The 18,723-nt window shown below is 36.1% G+C and overlaps 1 protein-coding gene across 2 annotated transcripts in view; it reads left to right on the forward strand.

Annotated features, from left to right (window-relative positions):
* PDCD6IP (programmed cell death 6 interacting protein) overlaps positions 1 to 18,723 on the forward strand; it is a 34,840-nt gene that overhangs the window by 8,881 nt on the left and 7,236 nt on the right. The window contains exons 4-14 of one of the 2 annotated variants that reach the window (XM_065830795.2): positions 3,128 to 3,255; positions 3,841 to 3,994; positions 7,142 to 7,242; positions 9,646 to 9,777; positions 12,083 to 12,305; positions 13,042 to 13,165; positions 13,862 to 14,039; positions 14,443 to 14,554; positions 15,354 to 15,523; positions 16,289 to 16,537; positions 17,855 to 17,989. In XM_065830795.2, coding sequence (XP_065686867.1) covers positions 3,128 to 3,255; positions 3,841 to 3,994; positions 7,142 to 7,242; positions 9,646 to 9,777; positions 12,083 to 12,305; positions 13,042 to 13,165; positions 13,862 to 14,039; positions 14,443 to 14,554; positions 15,354 to 15,523; positions 16,289 to 16,537; positions 17,855 to 17,989 — 1,706 coding nt within the window. The remainder of the gene's footprint in view (positions 1 to 3,127; positions 3,256 to 3,840; positions 3,995 to 7,141; positions 7,243 to 9,645; positions 9,778 to 12,082; positions 12,306 to 13,041; positions 13,166 to 13,861; positions 14,040 to 14,442; positions 14,555 to 15,353; positions 15,524 to 16,288; positions 16,538 to 17,854; positions 17,990 to 18,723) is intronic. The other variant, XM_065830796.2, reaches the window with a different exon arrangement.

Below are 18,723 nucleotides of genomic sequence, written 5' to 3' on the forward strand. Positions count from 1 at the left end.
CACTTCAACATTGGTAACAAATAAATGGGCAACATGCAAAGAATTGAGATTTAATATTAGTTTTCCAGAGGCACAAATAGATGGGCAGTCTGATAATAGTTGTGCTGTCTGCTCTTCAGACTTTTTCTGGGAGCAGCCCCTGCTGACATTAATAAAAATTGTTCAACTTATATTAAATTTCAGTGTAGGTTTTTGGTAAGCCAGCTCTAACTGTTCTAGAGGAATAAGTTCCTCTTGAGGTGTTCGGGTGAGTGAGTTCCTTCAGAAGAAGGGGAGTAAAGGTGGCTGGCTTCATTCAGTAAACAAGTGTGATGTCACATTTTGTTCAAGAGAATAGAAGGATCTACCCATGCTGAGAAATGACACGCGTATCACTTCTTAAAAAAATATTTTAGTACAGATTTGAACACTTTAAAAAAATGTTTCCTGCAAACATAAGGAGTTTGAGCCTGTGATTTATTTTAGTTATAGAGGAAATTCGGCACCACAAATTCAGGGTCGTTAAATGGGTTTGGAACACTTGGCAGTATAGAAACTAAGACTAAATCCTTTTGAGTTAAATGAGGAGCTGTTTGGTCATGTGTCATAATACTTTAGTGTTTCCATTTATAACTGAGTGTTCATCATGAGTAGCATTGCAAGATGACCATTGCAATTTTGAAGCTCCAGATAAAACCTGAAAACATGTTAGAGTACTTATTATTATCTTTTTAGTTTTTTCAAAGTTTGTGTCCTTTATATAGTTCTCTGTTAGCAGCTACTGGAAGTCTTTGCAATTTTCCATGTTCTGAATACACCTGCTAAAGTTGTGCTTGTGTGAACTGTATGTGTAACAATACACCACATTCTTATGTGTAAGCAGGTGGTGCACACCTTTTCTTGCTTTATTTTCTAACTGTTCTAAGAAGTCCTTCTGGAAGAAGCTTCCTGAAGATGCTGGTTGTTTTCTCAGAGTTTGATTGGTTCTGTCTTCTTTGAGGCTAACATTTAATGATGATTGAACCTGTTCCATATAAAGTTCAGAATATTTAATTGTGAGTTGAACATAGTCTGTAAAGAATAAGTAATCATAACATTGATGATTACCCTGAAAATTTGAATATATGTGGTGTTACAGCAGCTTGAAAGGCTTGCTTGTCTGCAGGTTAATTATATACTAGGCTATATAATGTGTGAGGCAGATGTCCAGAGATTTATGCAAGTGTCCACATGAAGTCTCAAAGAAATTCTTAACTGAGATGTGAGTAATGCTCAGTTAAACAAGCAACGAAATACATTTTATTTTGAAACTTTAAAGCAGACCTTAGTGGAAAAAATTAACAAAAGGAGTCCTTTAGTATATATCTTTATGCAGATGCTGCTCTCCAGGTTAACTAGAGCATGTGTTTCAGCATTATTTCAGATCAGAATTAGCAGTGGGGTTTCCCAGTGTAAAGCAAAGTTTTCAGTTACTGAGGGAGCAACGTTTCTGTTGACTTCTAAAGAGGAGGCAATCCTATCTCCAGATGGAAATTCAGTGTAAAACTCCTTTGACTTCCATGAGGCCAAGATGCAGGGGTGTGACTTGAGAGTTCTGGCTCTTGCTGTGGTGACAAACTTTTTTTCCCAGCTTCCCTTGAGTCCCAAATCTGTATCACAGGGGTAGCTGACAGATACTGTGGCTGCTTGAGAAGTGACCCGGTTCACGGGGTGTCATGTAATCTGAAATATGTTGGCTGAAGTTAATAGGTAGAGCTATAAACAGATGAGTCTGAGGAAAAGCTATATTGCTCAACAGCTGTTCTCACTGTAGTAAATCACACTTGAGATGCAGACCACAGTATAAAGTAGTTCTGCAGATAAAGTAATTCTGCACTTCAGAAACTTTAAAGCCATATTTTCTTTTTTTTGTGTGTTTTAGTTGTTTGAATGATGTGTAAGTTGTACAAGATATTCTTTATAGAAAAATTCTATAAAATAAACTACAGAAGAGAGATTATATAAATGGCTATTGATGAAATACAGCGATTGTATAGCTTGCTTTTCACTCAGGGAAACAGAATGGGAAAAATGGCATGTCAGATTTGTGGCTGCTGATCTCAAAATTTAGTGCAGGTCAGGAACTGCTAACACAGAAACTTAAGAGTCGTGTTAGATAAATAGATACATAGCTGTATAAGGAAGCTGGATGTTAGTGAAATGAAACAAATGTGGCTTTTTAGTACCTTTATGTTTGACGGATAACTTAAAAGGTGTACCTGGATTTGTGGGATTGAAAATTAACTAGTTAAGTGTTCTGTATTCTCCAAAAGGAGTGTCTAGACGCTTTCTAACAGTAGTAGGAAATGAGTATCTGCAGTCTTTAGATTTTCCAGTACTGGTATGTGGCCAATAACCTTTTGAAAGCAATTAATAGATTCAGAACGGTTTCTGTTTGGGTATTACTGTTTCTAGAACTCTGGGCTCCATCCTCTGGGGCTAGGATGTACTACGGGCGTTGAATCTGGACAGGACACACTATAGTGAGCACAAGTTTTAATTAAGTAAATCCTTAGCTGTTTTAGTACATGGATAACCAAGATATTTGTCAGTATTTTCAGTCTGAAACAATAGCTTTGAGAGGTGAAAAATTCCCCACATTTCAATAGGTAGTAAGATAGAGGATGTAAAAATTTTTGGCCTCAATCAGAGAAGCGTTGTTAATCTTGCATTCGAGATACAGTAAGAGCATGTAATTGGGCAAGTATTGAATAGTGATTAATGCATGGAAGTTCATATATCAGATTATCCTGCAGTAATGCATGTGTTTCTGTACCTTCAGGAGCCAGAATGCTGTGCTCTAGTTAGAAAGACTTTCAAATTATTGTGTATATTGTGTAGATTTTTGTGCTACTGCTTTTATGCTTTATGCCACTCACTGTAGTTCTCCATGTTGAAAAGTTTTGTGGAAGTACTAAATTAGACTATCTAAAGCCTTCAGAATGAAAACGACTTTGACTTTAAGATTTCAGCATGATTGTTACTTTCTTTGGCTTTAAGCTGTTGATGTTTTTAAATACGGTTATTGGTAGTGTTGGCCTCATCTACATACTAGACTATGGAAGTTTATTTTCTTAACAATATGCGTAACTGTCCATTTCGATTGCAGCTTTGGCAAGTTTGGGATATGAGAAGACCTGCGTTTTGTTCAACTGTGGGGCACTGGCAAGCCAGATTGCAGCAGAACAGAATCTGGATAACGATGAAGGACTGAAAGCTGCAGCTAAGCACTATCAGGTACAGAGGCTCCCTGCTTATGCTTAGGGATTCGGAAACATTAATTGTAAAACATCAAATAAGTATCTCTCTATTTTAAAACTGTCTGTACACATAAATATATATATATACATATTTTCCCTCTCTTAATTGCAAAGGTGGATTGGCTAAGTAGCTGGTCTTGGCTCGTGTTTATTTACCGACTTTGAAGGATTTAATTCCATAAGTTCCCCATACTCCTTCCCTCAAGCATGTGGTAACTAATAAGCTTCAGTTTAAGATGTAATCTTTTCAGCTAGTATGAATTTTAGTTTTAACAGATAATAATCTCTTTCTTCTTTGTGGAATGCATTGAAATTTAGCTGTTCTTATACTGTTAGGTGTAGCAAGTGTACCTTTACTTACAGTCCATAAATGTCTCAGTATAAGTGGCTTTAAGAACAAGATGTCACAAGGAATTACTTTTAGTGCCTAAACAGTAAATAGGAAACCATATACCAGAAAAGCTCTAGGTTTTCTTAAGTGGTTGTATGTATTATATTTGTAAGAGAAAAATGTATTTGGAAACATGAATATAATATATGTATGTTATTTTGTTTCGCTTAGTTTGCGAGTGGTGCTTTCCAACACATTAAAGACACTGTTTTGTCAGCCTTGAATCGAGAACCTACAGTGGACATCTCTCCAGACACAGTTGGAACTCTCAGTCTTATTATGTTGGCTCAAGCCCAAGAAGTCTTTTTTTTAAAAGCTACTAGAGGTGTGTTTTAATTTTTGGCTTGTATATTTATGTGCTCATTACAACTTCCACAAAAACTTAGAAGTGTTTTAAGTTATTAAGAGCTTCTAAAGGGCCTTTCAGAAGCTTTTATTTTTGTCTTTACTGATTCTGCTCCCATCCCCTTGAAGGTATTGAACACAGAACTACAGATGTCACTTCAGAATTTGTCTAAGGTTCACCTGACAATGCAGTTGTTCCATTTGCTTGTCCTTTATTATGACGTCCAAAACCATTAGTTTTCATCTTTACAAAGGATTATGTTGGTTTATATTATTTCCTTCCCCCGCGCCCTTGAGAACAAAAGACATTCTCTAAAATAACTGGGAGTACTAGAAATGGTGCATAGGGATTTTACCACTACTCCCTTCACTTCTGTCTGATTTAATGAGAATTGAGAAATAAATGACTGTGCTAGGAAACAAAGGAAATTTCCTAAGAGTTTAGGGGAAACAAATTCTGTTTGATTGCTCCGAATTTTAAGAGAAACTCTTTGACCAAGTCTAACTTTGAGAACGCCCAGTTTATCTTGGAAAGTGGTATTTTGCAGGTGGAAAAAAAAAATCGCATCCGTAACTGTTAAAGGCTGATTGTAAAATACTGGTTCAGAGGCTGTATATTTTAATACAAGCATTAAAGTACATACGCTTCAGAGATGTTTCCTGTGGAACAGTGCTGTCTTTGGTACAAGACTTCTTCCAGCTCTTTGCTATGCTGCTCTTCGCTCTGTCTTTACAAGAAATTGTGCATCTAGAAATTACAGGTATCTAAAAGCAGAACTAAGGACAGAGGTCACATGTGATTGCCCACCAACTGCTCTCTCTCACCGTGTTGTTTGGAATATAGTGGAGGAACGCAAGGGTTATCTTAACTGGGATGTTTCTTTACGGGGAAGATCCCTGAAAATCCTTGTAGCCTTACTGCTTTTAGCAGAATCTCAACAAGAAATTGTAGTTTTTCAGTCAACTGAAAAACTGATGTTTATGTTCTTTATCATTCTGGTAGCAGTGTTTTAGTCTCTGGCTTTTTGGGCCTTGCTTTGAAATAAATTTGTATAACAAATGCCTGAAACTTTTCTTCAGAGCAGGAGCAAACACTTGGCTCATTTTGCATGGGAAATAGATCTTTCTGTTACCTTCTTGATTTCTTCTTATCCAAAACATGAAAAAGACAAAGCAAGGCTGATGCAAAACCCACATGTTTTGTGACTATTCCCAAGACAACAAGTCTGCCAATGTTAGAAGGACAGTAAGGTTAATAATCATCTGGCTATGGAGGTTGTAGATTTTGCCAGATGTAGAGGTTCTTTTCCCTGCCAGGAAAGACATTTTTGAAGAATCATGTTTGACAACACAATTATTTTCAGAAACCTGTTTTTTCAAGTGGAAATGCATCAAAGTTTGATTTCAAAACTCAAATTTAGCTTCTTGCTGTGTTGACTACCTTACTTGTGATTTTTTTTTTCTCTCATGTGGGACAGTCAATTTAGCAGCTTACTAGCTGATATTGTTGTATCTGATTTAACTGAGTTTATTCACAAGTTGAAAGAACATGAAAGTGTTCAGCAAAACGCAAATTGGTCACTGAAGTCTAACTCACTGCGTAACTACAGATCAGCTCTTTAAATTTCTGAGCCTTTCTTAATGTTTTCTTTAAGTCTGCATTTGTTTGCTTTTTCATCTCAAGGCTTGCATTGTAGCTGCAATATTTTAAAGATATGTGAGTAAAAACTAAAGCTTCTGGTGGTGAAAGATCTATTCCGAGCTCTCTGCATGGATAAGTGAGTCTCCTCTAACATTTCCTTTGTTAATGGAGATGTAGTTGATATGCCAGTATTTTTTAATTCTCTTTTCTTAGAGCTCAAGCTCTATGAAGGAAGATGCAACTACCACACACTAGGTGGGGCTAGAAGAACAGTCTATTTAGATATTATTTGCTTTGGTTTTATTAAATTCTGCCCTGGACAGAAACATTTTAGCAAAAAAGTAAGTTGCTAGGTCTCATAAGATCCTTTTTCTCCATTTGTCATCTAAATCCCCTTCCACAGTGAAAAGGTCTTTTCTGGCATACCTTAAATGCATTTGCCTCATTGAAAGTAAATACACTACCTCATAGCTCATGCCTGAAGTGTTGTGAATAGATGTGCGAATATGCTGGAGTGAGCAGCTCACTTGGGAATTCTTTTGATTTAATTCTGGCAATTAAGCATACTGTGCAGACTTCCTTATCTCCCCATACCCCCCATTCATGCTTATCAATCTGGCAGTACATAAAAATCACCTGAGTCAGAGGATACTTGTTTGTAAGGGCAGCTCTTTAGAGTGGATAGCTGATATTTGCATTGATTGCTTGCTGTCTCTTGGAAGGCTCAGTTGCTACTGCAGCCCAGAGGTGATTATAAAATGAGATAAAGATAGATGAAGCATGTTCCTGTTTCAACAGCTTTGGCATTGGGAACAGGGTGAGGACGTGAGGCAGGGAATACCACTGCCGCTAGGCACATGCAGCTCTCATATGAAATAGTAGATGCCACTTGGAGGAACTGTGGTTATTTATGTCTAGGGATGGTGTTTCTATACTCACTATAACCTAACAGTGCTGTGGAGCACTGTGGAAAGGACCTGTCCCTTCTCTTCTCTTGTGCTTCTGCAAATTTGTATGAGTCCTGACATGGAGCTGGGTTATAGAACAGATCCTGCTGAAAATTTAACTATTCTTTGCTAACTAAATTTCAGTTAAATTGACTGTGGCTGTACAAATGTGTGTGCTGGCACAAGAGAAAAGCTGGGAACAAGCTCCTAGAGCTAGAGTGGGACTGCAGCTTTTATTGGCAGCTTGCCATTGCTCTGATGTAAAGCATCACTCTTAATCCTGCATAAATGCCAGTGAATGCCAAAAGATCTCTTGTACAACTGACTGGACCTTCAGCGTCATGGTTAAAGTACAAAAATCTGGAAACTGCAGCTGAGTGTCAAGAAAGAAGAATGGGATCCCACTTTGGAGCTATAATGTAAAGCTAAACCCTTCAAATGCAGTTATTGCTGTTTGAAAATGAAGTAATTTTCCTGTTCACTTGTAAAAACTGATGATAATCATAATTGTTCTTTGTGTTTTCTCTCCTCCGCCTAGATAAAATGAAAGATGCTATCATAGCTAAACTAGCTAACCAAGCTGCAGATTACTATGGAGATGCTTACAAACAATGTCAATATAAAGATACTTTGCCCAAGGTTAGTAACTCTCATGGAAATAATCTGGAATTTGCTGTTATTGTGCGTAACTGTTATTGTTTATGATGTACTTGATAGAATACACTTAAAATGTATCCTCAAGAAAAGCTGACATTCCTACATTTCAGTGAACTGAACCTATAATTTGAACAAACAGTGAAGAATCTAGGAGGCAAAATATAGTGTGTTTGTTTTTTCAAAGTATTTTGTGTAAAGTGAGCTTGTAATGTTTATAATAGCGTTTAGGGATGCTTTCTTAGTACTTAATGCCTTACTAAATGTTTTTCAAACTAATACTTTCTAATGGGGCTAAGTTGGCTTCTAGTCTCAATGTTTTCATGTGAAATTTGCTCTTGTGTTGACAGCATGAATACAGTGGTACTGTTCACTTACCTGTTAATGAAGAACATGAGTGGAAGTCAGTGTGTGCCCTCTGTCCTTCTGCCTGTCTTCTCTTCTTCCTCCACCCCAAAACAATCTTGATACTTTTAAATTAAGTCAATTTAGTCTTAACTGTTCAATTGAGTGCTATTGGTTTTGGAAGATGCAGAAGGATCTTTTTTCATACTCTTTATCTTGTATAGCAAATACTTTAGAAATGAACAGGTTTTCAATGTGTCAATTACGTTCCATTCATAAACCAGCAGAAAACGTTTTGTGCAGTGTTACAAATGTAAAAGTAGGACTCTTGAAATTTAGATCTACCTAAGTAGGAGATTGTCTTCCATAGTGTGTGGTGTTTTTTTGGTGAATGTCCCTGGGAAGCATCCCTTGTTGCTAATTTGCAGTTATTTTTCATTCATTAATACTTTCAAAACTCTAAAATACCTATTCCAGCTTGCAGTGGTGTTTTTTGTTACAAATAAAATGTGAAATATACTAGATTTACAAAAATTATACTAGAGAACTTACTAAAAACCACTGATAAATGGAAGTGGTTGATATCTAGTTCTATAACTTAATATGCAATCTTAGTCAAATTATTGCCAGAGTATTTGCTAAAGTTGCTTTTGTTATCCATGGGGAAAAAGAAATCAGATGATTTTTCCTTTTTTTTTTTTTCCCTCTGTTTCTAATGCAGAATAAAATTTTGATAGAAACTGTATGGGTAAGGGCTACTGCTCTAGACCAAAAGTGTGCATTTTTATTCTTAAGCAATACATTACACAAATGCCTTTGTAGGCCAGTTAGCGACTTTGATATGTATTTTTGAAAAACGAAAGTTTTTTAGAAGTTAAACTGATACCTTGCTTGGTTGCAACTTTATACATTATTTTATATGTGCAAAGTATAATGTTTATGAACGATTTCTGAGTGGCAATGAGATATAATAAAGGCATTGCTTTGTCTCTTGTTGCGGACTTTTCTAAGCCATAGATCTTCTCCCTGCTCCAGTTGCACAGTAATCTGTAAATTGATTATTAGAGAGAACATAATAAGGTTTGCTGGTTCCATGAGTTAACACAGTTACAAGTGTAGAATAGATGTTGACTTCAAGCATCAGACTTTAGTTGCAAGTCTTCCCAAACAGCTTTTTCTTTGAAATTTGCCCTCTTTTTTAATCTTTGTGGGGGCAGCAAGTTTATACAAATGTGAAGAAGCAGGTCTTTGTGTACTGAGGTCTTTAAGACATTGCTGTGGTTTTCCACTGTTCCTTGATTTAAGAAATAAAGCAATAAGGCCGAATCCTTGATCAAAGACCGTGCCTGTACTGCGGGCTGCAGGTTAATGTTTTGGTTTTTTTTTTTGGTCATGTATTGGTTGGTACTTCTGCAAAGATAAGTGCATTTATATAAAAGTCTAAAAATGACTTTTGAATTGCTTTCCTTGTCAGTACTTTCTGGTCCTCTCTATTTGTTTTTTGCTTTCATAATTTTAGAGTTATTTTCTCAATAGGCCTGTTGCTGATTTAAGTGTAGTTGCTTTGTTAAGTTAAAAACAAACAAAAAACCTCCCAAACCAACCAACCAAACAAACAAAAAACAAAATAAAAACCCAAACAGGCCGAACTTTCCCTTCTCTGCCCTTCTTTTAAGAACACTTGGTCTTGGCTTTGTCTTGGGGGCATTTGGAGGTGTTCTTGCAACTATCCTTTCTAATATATGCATGCATTTCTAACTTTCAGAGTAAATGTTGTGACTTCATGGCTTGAATTTGAACTATAGTTCATGTGATGTGAAATAATGGAAACTGCGTATTTTGCAACAACGAATTTAAAAAAAAACCACAAGAGGACTGTTTTCAGTCCATGTGAAGTCATGTGGTCTCTGACATTTACCTCTAATGTTTTAACCTATCTAAACCATTAATTGGGTGATTCTAATTTCCTTTTATTCTTCCTTTTTCTTCCTGCATCCCATGTTGTCTGTGGTGGTTAATGTGGTTGGACTTTCCCCTGGTCAGTATTTTTATTTCCAGGAGGTGTTTCCTGTTCTGGCTGCAAAGCACTGCATTATGCAGGCCAATGCAGAATATCATCAATCTATTGTGGCAAAACAGCAAAAGAAATTTGGTGAAGAAATTGGGAGGTTACAGGTGGGTAACTTTTTTTTCTTCTCTGAAAAATATGGGAAAACATAAGATCCTGAAAAGCTAGCTCAGAGTTCCAAAATTCAAATAGCTAAGAATGACATGTATTAAAAAACTGCAGAGCACATTTATCACATAAATCAAATTACTAGCAGCTGCAAAGGTGAGGGTTATCTCTGAAGCTTTTATAAAGATGTATTTTAATGATTTTTGGGCAGTTTGATACTGCTTGGCTTGTTAGGTCTGTATCTTTACATTTGCATGGACTTCTTATCTCAGCATCACTAATACAGCAGATTTGTTATTAAATTTTCCAAGTAATGTTATTAAAAAAAATATCCAAAACATTAAAATTCTGTCCAGTCTATACATAAGTCCTTTCCTGCAATCCTGATTTAAAAACTATAATTTTTTGCTTCTGTATCTGGTTTCTAGAGGGACTTAGATATAGATGATGTAATGAGTAAGGTCTTCTCATGTTTTAAGTTCGATAACTTCTTAGTTCAGGTTCCCTGGTGCTTGGAGGATGAAGTGTCACTTCAACTGACTTTGTAGGATCCGTGTGCAATATCTATTTATTGATATGCAGGAGAGTTGAGAGACTTAAATAAGACTATGATGTTGACATTTTGAAACTTACCATTACGCATTTATTGACTTGGTGCAGGGTGGAGCTTGAAACTTCTTTGTATACTTGCATGACAACGAAGTGCGTCTATGAACTTGTAATAGCAAGTTGTTATGACTACATTACTAGGTGATAGATGAAGGTATATCTGTTCGTTCTTGAGTTTCAAATCTGCCTAGCAGACCTCCTTTTCTAGGACTCTACTGTGACAGAATATTAATGTATAATTTTTTTTGTGATCACTCTTGATAGGGCTAGCTATGTAAAATTTACTATTATAGTTAAGTTGTATAGTAAATTAGTTTGTGTCCATGATTTTTCTTCATGTTATGTTACAGGAATTAGGTAAAGTGTGGGGTTGTGTGGTTTTTTGTTTTTTGGTGTGTTTTTTTGTAGTGGAGCCTGGGGGAAAATACTCCATTATTACTTATTTTAGCTCTGCTTCATGAACAGCATGTAGTCAAAAGTTAAAATTCCGTATCTTCTTATTTAATACATTTAATAAGATGAAACTCAAATCCTGTTCTCCATAGTTACTGAAAGACTGCTTCTGTAATTAATCTAAATTAGAGGCTTAGTATCCTTTTAAATGAGTTTTTAAAAAATGCAGTTGCTATAAAGCAATATTGTCTTTTTTATTTCTCTTTTTATAACTTAAAGATGGATTAAATGGGGGTGGGGAGGAGATTAATGTAAATTTTTACAAATTGAAGTATATATGCACACCCCTGTTTCTTCTCTCATTTTCTGTTTCTGGCAAATGCTGGTTAGACTGTAGTATTGTATCAAACCAAAACTACTGTTGTGTGATTTATGGTACAATGGAAGGTGGCACAAAATCTCAGCAAATTTCAGATATACTTCACTTCAGATGTAGCTCAGGTTCCACTTCACGATCCCAAGTAGTCTGAGTTTTCGAATTGTTGTGAGTTTCCGTATACCTCAACTGACAATTCTTCTCAGGATTTTGTTTTTACACATTCACAGCACAAAGTGATAAGATTGAACAGATACAATCACAGGACAGTGTTTTGTCTTGCATCTCTCCTGCAGTTAATTCGATGTAGCAAAACCAGATATCTCAGGCTTGCATCTAGGCTGAGTAGACAGAAGTGAAGAGGCAGCAGACCTTGGTATTTTATTTTAATTTGCAGTAGGATTCCAGCAGAACTTCTGTAGCTTCTTAGCTTAAGGTTAGGTGAGTGTTAGTGGCAGATGTGAAAAGCAGGGGCTCTGGCCTCTTCATGAACATGAGCAAGTGAGCAAGGTTTCAGAAACAATATAAAGTTACCTGGAAAAGCAAGCTGTGGATTTTATTAAATACCATGAAAATGACATCGTCGCCTTTTTTTTTTTTTTTATGGTGAATGGGTGTTACTGCCTCATGACCACTTCTTTTGGATTCTGGGGAGTCATAGTGAAGCTATTGTGAGATAATAACCTGGTTAATGTTTGTTTTAGTTTTGTTCTCTTTTTTTTTCCCACTGAACTATTTTACTGGGTAAAACCTCCTTTTCCCTTTTTGATACATAAGAGAATGTTTTCTCAAGGAAATAATAATATTGCTCATATGCGTTGGCAGTAGTTACCTGGCTAACTGGGAGACTCATTGGTTTTCCTAGGTATATATGAAAAGGAGAAAGAAAAGTTATATTTATTTTAACCGTTTTTTTTTTTTTTTAGCATGCAGCAGACTTGGTGAAAACAGTGGCATCTCGTTATGATGAATATATAAATGTTAAAGATCTGGTTGACAAAATCAACCGTGCACTTACAGCTGCCAAAAAAGACAATGACTTCATTTACCATGACCGGGTTCCTGACCTGAAAGATTTGGAGTCCATTGGAAAAGCCAGTCTTGTGAAGTCTACTCCAGTTGTTGTTCCCCTCAGTCAGAAATTCACTGGTAAGCGAAGTGTGTGGAGCAAACAGGATAATTGTTACCTTGTTAAACACATCACCACCAAAGTTCATTTGTACTATGAAAAAGTAAACATTTACTTTTGAATGTGTTAAATGTACACCAGTGTTTTTGAAAGTGCCATTTGTCTTTTCCAGTTTGTTCTACTACTTGATGATGAAAAAAAAGTACTGAAAGAATAAACCACAGGTTGAAAACTGTTATGTTTGATGAAAATCTTAAAGATTTTCTCAGCAGCTGTGTTTTCTATATTAAACCAAGCTTCTTAGTTTCAGAAGGAACACAAATATATGGGAAAAGTATCCAGTTGTACAATCTTAACTACCCTAGTTGCTGGCTTTCCATAAAGCTGAGAAATTTCAGTTTGTTGGCTGTACAGGGGAGTTCTGGAAAACTGTCATTTCTCATTTTTTCTTTTGGAAAAGCAGAATTAGAATTGAAGGAAATGAAGGAAAATCTGATTTGTGATCCTACAGTTGTTTTAAATATAATGCCTTTAAATTATTTCTAAATCAATTTCAGTCTTAACAACTGATATCTAATCTAAAGACCTGTAGAAATCTATTTACTTTTTTCAAGACATCTTGGGGAGTGCGGGAGAGCATCTCAAATTGTGTAGATCCGTCTCTGTAATACAACCTGTACAAAAGAGCTGTAGGGGTGTTTGTGTCCTTTTACCTTCACAGTGCAACGTGGGTAATTTATACTACTTTAATTGCAGACCTGTTTGAGAAGATGGTTCCGTTGCAAGTTCAGCAATCCGTGAGTGTTTATAACCAGAGGAAGGCAGATCTAGTGAACAGGTCAATAGCCCAGATGAGAGAAGCCACAAATCTGGCAAATGGGTGAGTATGGCAGCTTGTTAAATTTATCAAGAGGAGTTATGGAACACCCTATAAACACTGGTTGTCTTGCAGCCTGCAGACATCCACACTACAGCAGCATTTTTTTATTACTGTGTGGTTAGCTGGCAAACCATAGCAGGGGTATTTAGAACTACTTTTCTGCAGATGCTAAGACTGAAAGCATACTAAGAACAAAGAGTACTTAATTCTCTTCAGTCTTTCCTCATTTTTAGGAGTCTGACACTTTCTTGGAAAAATTTCCAGTTCCATTAATCTAGAAGGATTTTCACATTCCAGTGGTCAGCTTGATTGTACCAGTGACTCAATACATGATATTCCTCCCCCATTTTTTTTTTCTTTAAATAATAATAAAAAAGTTATATCAAGCTGAAAGATGATAGGAATATAACTTGAGGCAGCTGGTTCTTTATCTACCAGATAGTTACTACTGAAAGTGTTTGCCATATTTTTTAAGTGCTGAAATACTAGGATTTGTTTAGCTTTTTAAAAGCTTTGAAGCTTATTTTTGGTGAGGTATATACTGGGAATAATTTTAGAGATTTCAATTTGAAGCTTCTGTCCAGGAGTACATTATACTCTGTTTCTATTATAATTGTGTGATTGTTTGGATAGAAGTGTTATTTACAGGATAAAACCATCTAAACAGTTTGCTATTTATCATGTTGGCTTTTTCAGTGTGTTGGCTTCCCTCAATCTGCCTGCTGCTATTGAAGATGTATCTGGTGATTCTGTTCCTCAGTCTATTTTGAACAAGTCTAAGTCTGTGATTGAACAGGGAGGAATTCAGACTGTTGATCAGCTGATCAAAGATCTGCCTGAACTGCTACAAAGGAACAAGGAGATTTTAGATGAGGTAAGCTCAGCAACTGCCAACACTAAAACATTCTTAAAAAATGCCACCACTGACCTTTTTCTCTTAAATGGCAATAGAAAAACTGCACAATTATCCAAAATGCTTGTAACTTTAATAGCACTTCAGAAATATGCTATTTAAATGTTTGGTCCATATAAAAACTGTGCTGTCACACACGGCTGTTCCCTTACCAGTAATTTGTTTTTAAAATTGTTAAGGCGAGGGGGAAGCCTTCTAAAGAAATTTGGGTGATGTATGCCTTTCGTGCCTGTTTTTCATTTGCCAAATTAAACTTATATAGGATGTATAAGAAGTCTTTGTATTTTCTACACTAGCTGCATATTTTGTAGCTATATCATGTTTAGAATGGCTTATAATGCATGTAACATTTTTTCTCTTGTAGTCACTAAGATTATTAGATGAAGAAGAAACTACAGACAATGACCTGCGAACAAAATTCAAAGAACGCTGGCAGAGAACACCATCCAATGAACTCTATAAGCCTTTAAGGGCAGGTAAAGTTAATGTTTCATGCTTTGGATTCTGGGATTGCTCTAAAAATGTCCATTCTCATCATGTAAATTAGTTTTCAGTGCTCTGATATCTTTAAAGATACAAATTTCAATTTAGGAGAGGTTATGCCAAAATATCCTCATTGCAGTCAGAACCATTATTTGGAGTTGTGACATGGTGTGATAGCACAGAGAATTTGCTGCTGGTTTTGTACCCTTGGAGTCCAAGCACATGCTAAAGTTTCAGAAAGCATATGTAATGAAAAATGGCTTCCCTCCTAAGAATCTGGTTGCAATTACCTCTTAAATAGTTCAGTGTACTTTTCTTTGTATATTAACTCTTTTTTTTTTTTTTTTTTCCCCTCAAGATGTTATTTTCTCTTTGATTTGGTGGTTTGTTTTCCTCCAGCAGTTATTCACACTACTTGAAGCCATCATTATAGCATGTTTTCTGTGCCCTTAGTATGTGTTGTTTTGAAGCTAACAAGGGACTGATAACACTGCCTCAGTTTGACAAAGTTAGAGGGATTCAAATCTGGGGAGTAGCTCAAACCCAGTGTTCATTCATATATGTTTGTATGCTTCTCTGGAGAATTAATATAGGTGTCTATTTAAACAATATTATTCACTATTTAAAACATAACTTAGAAACATATTTTGTTTATAAGTCTTAATTACTTCATAATGTGAAAGCTCATAAAAATGTATGAAGACTTGCTGAAAAGCATGAAAACTGCTGTCATGCAAGACTTGGGTAAAACAAGCTTTGAAATAATACACACATTTTCCATCCTACCACCAGAGGGGGCCAATTACCAAAATATTTTGAGCAAGGCTGTGCAAGCAGATGGCCAAGTTAAGGAGCGCTATCAGTCTCACAGGGATACGATTGCACTTCTGTGTAAGCCAGAGTCAGAACTCAATGCAGCCATTCCTTCTGCCAACCCAGCAAAAACTTTACAAGGAAGTGAGGTAAAGTGTTGAAGTTTGTCTCTCTTTTGAATAAAAGTGATGTTCATCAAACCAAGTAAACTTAAATGAATTGGTATGGAAGCTGATCCTTAGCTGCTCTTGTTTCTGTCACAGTTGATACAGGAGCTAGCTAACATTTGGAAAACAAGTTGGTTTAAAATTTGCTTGAGTATATTTTGTTACACTTTATGTGAGCAAGTTCAGTCTCCATGGACAGCAAGACTGGTTGATGATTATAACAAAAATATTAATCAAAGATAGTTCTGTTTATGTATGGTGGTGGGGTGTAGCGCTCAGGTTCTTGGGGCAGGTAGGCAATGTAAAAGACATGGTCCAGTATTTTAAAGTATTAGGCAATTATGTGAACTTGCTTTCAGACAAAGTAATGTTTCATCTACAGTAATGTGATTATTTTTCTCATAGGACTGATTTGAAGTCAGTGTTTTTGACTGCCTTTTTTTAGAACATCCTATTGGAAGTATCTGATCAGTTTTTTAAAAAAATAGATTTAAAAACCTTTGTAGTAATTCAGTGTTATCAGCGGATGCAAATCTTTAGAGGAAAATACAGCTTGAGAACGGCTTGAATATCTTCGTTTTGTTGCATTTTGTCCTGATTAGTCATCTTAAACACATTTATAAACAAATACTCATGCAGTAGTGTTGCCAGCATCAATGAGGAGTGCAAGATGGAAACAAATAGTAGAGTATGCTTCCACAGTAATTCCTCTAAACATACTAACTTCTGACAATTTTTATTGCCTAGGTTGTTAATGTCTTAAGAACTTTGCTGGCCAATCTGGATGAAGTTAAGAAGGAGAGAGAACAACTGGAAAATGACCTGAAATCTGTAAATTTTGACATGACGAGCAAATTCCTGACTGCGCTTGCGCAGGATGGTGCTATAAATGAGGAGGCTATCTCAGTGACTGAGTTGGACAGAATTTATGGAAGTTACACACAGAAAGTGCAAGAGTCTCTAAAAAAGCAGGAAGAACTTCTCAAAAACATTCAGGTACACCATGTTGTATGTCTTCCTTCCTCTTAAACTAAGGAGCAATTATTCCTTTACCTCTCCAGTGCTTTAGAAATCTCACTTTGCTTTCTACACTGTTTTGCTTGTTACTCTGTCATAGGCAAGTTGATACTGCTGTACTCCTTTCATCACTGAAATATCCAGGGCTATTTTTTGTGTTCTCTGGAAAGAATGCTGAATTTTTAGCAAACTCACAGAGAGCTCCAGTGTAAATTCTCTTGGACCTTTTTTTTTTTTAGCCCGATTCTGCAGATGATTTTGCCCCTGAAAGAGGCTTAGTTGGTATGTTAAGAAGCTTGTGTTTTGTTTTGTTTTTTCCTCTCACCCCGTCATAATACTTCTTTCAGGAATAACATGAGACCTGTCCTTTCTGTCTACTAGAAGACATTTTGGATATCTGAAGTACATTTTGGTTTATTCCTAATTGCTATTTACTACGTTCTTGACGTGCAGCACGTGCAAAGCTCATGAAAGTAAAAATTAATGAGAATTTCCCAAAATTTAGTTATAAATTTAGCCTTAAGTTGTCAGTAACATTAGAGACAGGTACCTGAAACATCTGGAAAAAGAGGAGGTGCTAGTGCTTGGACAAGTGACAGTAGTGGCTTGAGTAATTATGGGGCCTGTTTGTGCACAAGATAACTTGCAACTTCTGACTGCAATTTGGATTGCAAGAATAAGAGACTTTTCCAAAAGGGGAAAAAATTGTTTCTAAATGACAACATGGCCCATGTTTATTACATATTTAGTAGTGAGATATCTTTTAACCTAACATACTTTTAAAATCTTTGATGTTTGAATGTCCTGAAGTTCAAGTTTGGCTGCTTCTGGCAGCTGATGTAGTCTTCTTAAGTTTGCTTGTTTGTTTGTTTTCCCCAAAAAACCTGAAGATGTAGGTGATTCTTCTGTAAGTTTTCCAGTTCCCTGCCCTTTAAATAGCTTGCTTTTAGACTAACTTTATGAATATCAATGAAGGAGAGAGCCTAATTAGTGTAGCCTCTGAAAGAGAGTCTGCAATATGAACTTGAGAATTAGCTGAAAGCAGCCCACATCAGAACAGAGAATTAGCCGATACCTGCTGCCAGTGAGTTAACGTATGTGTAGTTCTGAAACAGCCACTACACTTGGCAGACAGCAAGTATTGGGATGTATTATGTGAGGATGGAAGGTGAGGAAAGGTAGGTATTGAGAAGAGGGGTTAGAAGCAATGAGTATAATGGAAAAAAAAAAAAGATACAGAATCCCTCATGGCACTAGCTTGCATCATTCTCACTGCTTATTTTTTTCTTTTTGAAGAATGCACATCAGGAATTTTCAAAGATGAAACAATCAAACAACGAATCTAATTTAAGAGAAGAAGTTTTGAAGAACTTAGCTGTAGCAAATGACAACTTTGTGGAACTTGTTGCCAATTTAAAAGAAGGCACAAAGGTATGGTAATGCTTAAGGGATTGGAAGAATGTTGTGATTTTTTTATTTGCACAATGAGATGTGAATCAAAAATCATAATAAGATTTGCTGACATGCTGTATGAGAGGTGTGTTTTTGAGGATTTTACTGCAGAACTGGGGATGGTGAGTTGTTCAAATTCTGTTTTGATAACTGTGAAAGGCTTCTTTGTTCCTATCTGAAAAGTAAACTTTTCTGAGTATTAATTTGTATTGAAATAGGAAGAGGTGTTAATTACAGCTGAACTGATGCTGAAGTACCCAGATGAGCCATTTTATCAGAGGAGTGCTTTCATCTGTTCTCCTGTGGTATTTAATCACCTTATCAAATTGGTATTTTATATAGTGCTACTTGCATACATGAGGAGAGGTGAGAAGGGCTTTGGTTAGCTTGCCTTTTTTTTGTAATCTGGGCTTCTGAAAGATGTCTCACTGTTTCTGTATTAAGTACTTTTTGCTGGTTTATTGGTAGCTCACCAGAGGAAAAAAGAAAATGAATCTCTGAAATGTCTATACAAATGGAATACATGGAACTGACTGAAGGCAGTAAAATTAAAAAGAAAGTTATCTTTTAAACAATAAATACTTAATCACCAGAAGTAATCTAATTTTGTTCTGGTTGTAACGCATTGTCTAGTTGTCTTAGACAGTTTTTATATTTATACACACACACACCTAACAACATTGTATTATATTACAGGGATGGACAAGAGCTGA

This window comes from Patagioenas fasciata, chromosome 2 (genome assembly GCF_037038585.1).
Source record: "Patagioenas fasciata isolate bPatFas1 chromosome 2, bPatFas1.hap1, whole genome shotgun sequence".
NCBI lineage: Eukaryota > Metazoa > Chordata > Aves > Columbiformes > Columbidae > Patagioenas > Patagioenas fasciata.